Source organism: Leucopleurus acutus (genome assembly GCF_964270905.1).
Source record: "Leucopleurus acutus genome assembly, chromosome: 1".
Classification (NCBI taxonomy): Eukaryota; Metazoa; Chordata; class Mammalia; order Artiodactyla; family Delphinidae; genus Leucopleurus; species Leucopleurus acutus.
The window spans coordinates 187,119,737-187,127,199 of NC_139142.1; the positions used below are offsets into that span (position 1 = coordinate 187,119,737).

The following is a 7,463-nucleotide window of genomic DNA, read 5'->3' on the forward strand; positions in this document are numbered from 1 at the left end:
AGTGTGTCCACAAGCAGCAGGCCTTTGAAATTTTTTAGCACAGTGGATTTAATGAAGATTACAATGTGAATGAATCATAGACACCATCATTCTTCGCTTTATTACAAATAAGTAGATGTTTCTGACTCTAAAAACAGTTGAGTTGACTCAAAAGAATAAAGGAAATTTAGAGACTTTGCCTAGTATTTCAGAGTTTATGGATTTCATCGGTCTGGTGTATATGGGTAAGAGTCTGACGTAGGAAACCAATTCATTCTCCCAGTTCTTGATATATAATTATAAATAGCACCACTAATGGCAATGTAATAGCACAGTAATTAGTCTTAAGCTCCATTTGCTACACTTAAACTTTTGTTATATATCATTATATAATAGGATGTTAATTATAACAAAATGGAATAATCCTATTGGGCAAATTTAAGACAAAGGAGGCCTGTTGGCTATAATGGGTTTTTGGTCATTTCGGCAATTTACAAAGCTTTTATTATACAATGTATTGGATATACGTAATCCCTAAAGTGGCAATAATTTGATAGGGTTGATTGAAGAAATTGGGGGAAAAAGAGGACAGTCTCACCCAAAGACTGCTTCCTGCCACAGTACTTTGCAGATCTTCACAGAAAATAAGGCTTAATATTTAAGTTGCAGCTACTTTACAAATTCCCCACATCCAGATCTACACAGTTGTTAAAATGTATGTTTCATGCAGTTACGCAGGGCACGTACTGCTTGCTTTCCTGTTCCAAGATGAGAAGGTTGATGGTGATGTTTTTGGAATGGGAGAGTAAGCTCTACCAGCTGAAACCAAGAAATACATTCAATCTGGTTCAACAGGTTTTCACTGACCACCTTCTATGTGCAAAGCAGCGTCCCGGTGCTACAGTGAATGTATAGAAGCTAAGACAAGTCCGTGAGCCTTTCTGTTTTCATGTGACTCATCTACGTAGCTGTGCTTACTGCTGGGCATTATACTCACAGCTAAAGTCACAGCTAAAGCACCATTAAAACTTTGTGTTGCTGTCACAATGAAAAGGCGTCTAAGATAATTCTACAGTTATTCGACAAATATATTTCCTTGAATATTTAGCCATGGATGCTGGGAGATTATCAGCTCTTTGTTAATTATTCATGCATTAATAAATATTTATTGAGGCACCGCGTATGTTCCGAACACTGTTCTAAATGCTGGGGACGTAGAAGTGAACCAGGTCCCTGTGTTCTACTCAGAACCATAAGGGGTACCAGAACTCCACTCCCTCCAGATGCTTTCTTTTTTTTGGTAAGACACAGGACACAATCTCTGGCCTTAATGAGCTGACATACCATATGAGAAACTGACTAACACTTACGAAGCAGGTATCTACAAAAGCACAGGATGGTGGCCATATGTGCAACTCCACTTCTGTTTTCTATTTTCACCAGATTTCCCCACACTCCAAATGCCAAAACCATTTCCCTCCTCCCTGCTCTTCTCCTAAGACAACACACTCTGCTCCAGCAGTGCTTCCCGGATTTAGATCTGACACCAATTCCCTAGTCATTTAACACTGCCTCTCTATAGCTCTCCAGTTACTTGGTGGGGTCAGATTGTACTAAAAACTCCAAAGGAAACCCAGCAGAGCCATTAGTGGGGTGTGTGTGTGTGTGTGCGTGTGTGTGTGTGTGTGCGCGTGCGTGTGTGTGTGTGTAAAGGTTTATGTGTACTGTATTTGGTTGGCAGTTCAAATATCTCTTTCAATTTTGTTTGACTTGTCAGAACCAGCAGACCTGGATAAAAAGAACCCAGAAAGTAAAGTCGACGAAACAGGTAAATTTGTCTTGCTGACCGATTTTTAAAATATTTTACTGTGGCTTTCAGTATATTTATGAAGAAGCTTTCTGGAACTTTGGTGCACTGGTGTATCAAAGCAGCTCACATGAAATGAACACCCGCATCCGTGGTACTGTGCCTGGGCTGTCGTCAGAGTGCCCTCTCCTACCTGCTCTGCAGACTTGGGAGCCTCACGCCGTAAGAGGCGCAGCCTGTGTAGGGGGTGAGCCCTGGGGACGTGTGCTACCCTGGCCATTCCCTGCCTGAGCTGCAAGAGGGGACCCAGAGGGCAATGATGTGAAACACTCTCATTTTGTAACTATGGGCACAGGAAACTAGTGAAGATTGTTTCTTACCCAAAGACCTGCAATAATTTTCATATAATAACTTGAAACCAGCCCAAATTCTTGTTCCTGGTTTATATCCAGCTATAATCTTTAGAGACCGGGAGCCCAATTTCTGTGATAATCTGTTTTGTTTGGGCCGTCTGTTCCCAGCCTCCTCTACTGAAACCCTCGTTTTGCGATAATGATCATAGTATTGATGACAATGATGCTGACGATGCTGATGGGGGTTTATTGAGTAGCTAGTATGTTCCAATCGCTTTACATAAGTTATTTAATCCTCACAGCCGCTCTCTGAGTGTATTTATCCCCATTTTACAGATGAGGAGATTGAAGCTCAGAGCAGTGGCTTGGCCTTAAGTAACACAGCAAATTACATGGTAGCCTCGGACTTCAGACTGATTAACTCGAAAATGCGTGTTTTCGTTGCACACTGCTTTGTGATCCAACGCAAGACATGTGGTCGGAGTTAGGCCTTGCCTGATATTATTTTATTCCCAGAAGTCTCTGCGCCTCCTGCCAGCAGTGGTGGTGTTGGACACTTGCCCCAGCGTCACTCACAGCGCTGCCGGCAGTTCTGTGCCCTACCCATCAACAGCAGCACCTGTTGCCATTAGAAATGTGGACCTACTATAGCCAGACTTGGACTTGATGGAGACAAATAAAGATGGCCCCATGTCTGCCGTTGGTCATATTAACACGTGACTCGTTTAGCTTAGTTATGTAGTCCACGCTGGGTTGTAAACTTTATTAGAGGTTGTTTCGAAACAATGTTGCATCAAGGGAGGGAATATGTCCCCATGGCTTGTTTCCCCCTATTTAGGGACTTGCGTCTCATATTTTTAGTTTTCTTTGATTGGAATCCTTGTTGATCAGAACACCATTAAGTAAACACCAGGCCTGTTGCACATTTTAGTTGACATTTTAGTCTCATTTCTAGTCCCAGGTAATGAGACTCAAAGCTCCCATGTTAGTAATTTCTCATGTTCCACTCTAAAGAAAACATTTCCCCAGTGCCTGAGTGCAGAGCTGTGTGACCATCTGCAGCGAAACCACCAGGGCAGCAAAGACGCTGATTATTAAATGTGTTCTGTTCAGCACAGCACTGACCCAGCTTCTAGACTGGAGCCATAAGCCACTTTAAATGTCAGCAGCAGGCATGCCCTCCTTCTTTCTGAAAGCCCTCTCCTTCCTGAGTGAAACCACCATTGACTCAAGGAGGAAACTTGAAGATTTGATATGTGGTAGCACTACCACACAGAAGGACAGCTTGGGCGGGTTCCTCGTGCTGGGTTTTGGGATCAGGCAGAGGTGCCAGGAATGGTTAAATCCCCCTCTAGACAAATGTGTGAGGAAGCATTTTGCAAAGTTTACAGACCTCTTATCTGGCCAAGGACGATAAATACAGATTACAATCTCACAGATGGCTGCACGAAATCGGAATTAGATTAGAACCGAACCCTCATTGTTTACCCAGAGTCAGTGGTTTCCATGCGCTAAGCTTCCTGTCAGAATCACAGCACCAACACCCAATACCCTTCCCTCCCACCTTCAATTCCCAGCCATGAGTCAAACCTAAACGTTGGTGTTTCTTGGCGATGGGGGAGCCAAACCCCCGCTGCAGAAATCCCCCGCAGGCTCCTGGGGAGGACAGCCCAGTCCGGATGTGTGCTTCACTCCTTTCTCTTTCCTTCTTCTCCATTTCTCTGTCTGCTGTCATCTGGTACGTTGGCGGCTCATGGAGCCAATTTCGTTTTTCTCCCCAGGGAGCACCCCAGGATACCAAGGCACGGGAGACGGTGATGAGAACATCTCCAGGAAGCCGGGCAACGTGTTGAAGACCCTGGACCCTATCCTCATCACCATCATCGCCATGAGCGCCCTGGGCGTCCTCCTGGGCGCCGTCTGCGGGGTCGTGCTGTACTGTGCCTGCTGGCACAACGGGATGTCGGAAAGAAACTTATCTGCCCTGGAGAACTATAACTTCGAACTTGTGGATGGCGTGAAGTTGAAAAAAGACAAACTGAATCCACAGAGTACTTACTCGGAGGCATGAAGGCAGACAGAGGTGACCAGGTGAGCAGGAGAGTGGAGCGGAGGACAGAGCTTGAGCTGGGGACCGGCCGATCTTTCACTGTTCAGGCTGGGAAGTGCGTTAATGATGCCAAGCCAGGTTTTCTCAGGAGCTTCGATGAGTTCGGCCGACAGACATGAACGACTTAGCTGTGTTAACAATCGAAATGCTGTACAGTCAGCTTCCTTCTGTTGGTTTCTTTTGAATAATCAAATGCTGGTGTTGAGACCAAGTATGATTGACTTAATAATTCATTTGGACTCCCCTTTCCCTTCTCTCTCTCCCTCTTCTGGATCCTCTTCGGAAACTGCAAAATCCAAGATGCTGGTACCAAGTGTATTCAGTGGGGCCCTTTCGACGGACATGCTACCTGCAGCCCAGTGCCCAGAATATATTCGCGTAACCACATTTCAGTGGACTCCTGAAGCTGGCCTTGGGTATCATCGCCCGCGTTGTGCATAGGCAAAGAAGGAGTAGGATGCTTTCTGTTCAAGTCCCGTAGCCTCAGTACCAGTCTAGCGTGTCAGCTCTGTTTACGAAGCAATACCGTCGTATTTCCTCGATGTTTTCCACTGTTGTACTCAGCCTTGTGCTGTGAACTCCATACAGAAAACTGTGCGATCACCAGACACTGCTGGCAACTGGGTGTGATGCCGACAACCACAACGAAGAATCCTTGGCACTGGCTGGTCTACGTCCTCTCAAGTGCCTTTTTGTTTGTACTGGTTCTCATCGTGTTACATTAACCCGCCCTGTTTCTCGCTGGTGAAAGCCCTCCTCTTGAATCAAACCCTGGTGGCCCACTGACTAAGAAGAAAGTATATTTTAGTGTGAGATGTCAGCCTCCGGGTAGGCAAGGGCTCCGAAGATTTGGCAACGTGGCTTAATTGTTCTGCTTTTTCCGTAGTTCAGTTTCATGTCTCTTGACCCTTTTGTATAAAGCTGCAATATTCTCTCTTACTGTTCTTTCATATGGAATGTATTTTCAAATGTAAACTCTTTCTCTCCTATCTCTCTGTCTTTTTCCTCTCTTAGGATTTAAGCATTTGCCATTATCCAGAAAAGAAACTTGCAGCTTTAACCTGCTGGTGATGGCGAACACTTTTACTAGACTTTATGTTGGAAAATAAATAAATAAGGGAAATTCCTAACTTTGCCCTCCAAAGTCTAACTTTGGTTTCCTTGTTAACTGGTTAAAGTGACAGTATCTCTTTTCCTAAGCCATTTGTCTGTCTATTCCAATCGAAATGATCTTCAATGGAAATGTTTGCATTTAATAAAAATAGTGATAAGTTGAGAGAAGAAATAACACTAATTGGCTTTCAAGTGAGACCCAAAGGAATAGAGTTCTCCCCGTATCCAAAAACAGGAGATTTTTACATCCAAATACACAAAAATGGCCCGTGAGAGCCTTCTTGTTTTGGTATTGAGTCAGATAAGGGAAGTGGAAGAAAGAACAGTTAATTTAAGAAAGCGACAATAAATCATGGTGCCTGGGGATGAAGTATTTTAAGATGACAGAGGGGAAGAAAATGAGTAAAGTCAAAACAAATGTTTTTAAAAATTCAGTCTGCAGCAACCCTGAAATAACAGAGACTTGAATGAATGCTTCTAGAAACTTCCAGGGCCTCACAAACAAAAAGCCTGCCTTGGGGCTGTTAAGACCTAAGCCTCCAACGGCACAGAGAAGTAAATATCTTATCCGGCAGCACTGAATTAACCCAAAGAAGCTTTGGTTGTTTTCCGTGTATTTGTGCCATGCCGTGTTGTAGGTAAGAACTTCCTCCCTTCCGGCACTGCTGTAGGTCTCACTCGAATACATTTGTGGGAGTCACATGGCATCATGGAGGGGAAAGTCCATTCATCCTGGTCTAACTGAATTGAGAATGCCTTTTGTTTCCAGGAAAGTATTGATCACTATGAAAGAAGAATAGATTCTTATCCCCAGAGGCATCCATTCAGCCGTTATAATCGTACCAGGATGAAAGCATTAAGACTTGATTTACCTTTAAGGCAACAGACTTACAGTTGCCTTCAGCCAAGGAAAAATGATACTGCAACTTTAAATTTGAAAGTATCTTGCACTGATAAATATATTTAAAAATTATATGTTTATAAAGTTATTAATTTGTAAAGGCAGTGTTACAAAATGTTCAGTTTATATTGTTTTAGATTGTTTCGTAATTTTAAAAGGTGTAAAATAACGTATTTTTTTCTTTATTGAGATCTATAAAACTTTCTGTCGTAAAATGTTTTCATTTTACTGGTATATTATTGCTTCATGTTTTGTACCATCATAAAATTTTGTGCAAATTTTTTTTACAGAAATTTTTATTTTCTATGACAATATGACACTTGTGAATTGTTGATTCAAAATGAACAGCGAAGCCTTAACTTTAAATGACATTTGTATTCTCAGACACTGAGTTGCATAAAAAACCACACAGAACTGAACTGTAACTTAAATTCCAAACTATGACTACTACATTCCAAAGAAACAGTTGAATTAAACATTTTCCTAAAATATCCCAAACCTGATGGCTTTTATTATATTAGCTTTGTTATTGTTAAAGAAATTGGTATTATTCCAGCATCAAATAACTTTCAAGATTTTTTAAAGTTCTCTTTTAAAAATAATATCCTAATAAGGAGAGAAGATTAAGAAGACATTTCCTGAAAGAATATCAACCCAAACTGGATACTTGTCAAGATAAGGCATAAAGAATTTGGCATTATAAATGGAAAATTTTCAACTCCAAATCTTGTGTCAAATGTTTCTATATTCCATTTAGTAAAGTTTTTTTTTTTAATTAAATTCCCAAATATCTGTTGGTAAGTTTTGTTCTTGTAGTAAATAGGTAATAAATCTTACAGTGTTTAGGCATGCAGCTATGCTAAATTTTGAGAAAGGGCAAAGTTGAGCTACTTGGTAATGCTTAGGAAAATTTCTTTTCCATCTGGGACTAAAATAATAGTAGTGGTAATAATAATAAACAAAGACAAGAGGGTAGGGTAGAGTAGAGTAAACCCTTAAGAAAGCTTGTTGCGGGCTTCCCTGGTGGCGCAGTGGTTGAGAGTCCGCCTGCCGATGCAGGGGACACGGGTTCAGGCCCCGGTCCGGGAAGATCCCACATGCCGCGGAGCAGCTGGGCCCGTGAGCCATGGCCGCTGAGCCTGCGCGTCCGGAGCCTGTGCTCCGCAACGGGAGAGGCCACGACAGTGAGAGGCCCGCGTA

General features: G+C 42.5%; 1 protein-coding gene across 4 annotated transcripts in view; it reads left to right on the forward strand.

Moving 5' to 3' along the window:
• The window catches only part of NRP1 (neuropilin 1), a 138,048-nt gene extending 131,339 nt beyond the window's left edge, over nucleotides 1-6,709 (forward strand). For all 4 annotated transcript variants that reach the window (XM_082847578.1, XM_082847580.1, XM_082847581.1 and 1 more), the window contains exons 16-17: nucleotides 1,757-1,807; nucleotides 3,921-6,709. In XM_082847578.1, coding sequence (XP_082703704.1) covers nucleotides 1,757-1,807; nucleotides 3,921-4,210 — 341 coding nt within the window. In that variant the 3' untranslated portion in view covers nucleotides 4,211-6,709. The remainder of the gene's footprint in view (nucleotides 1-1,756; nucleotides 1,808-3,920) is intronic.
• Nucleotides 6,710-7,463: the final 754 nt, after the last annotated feature.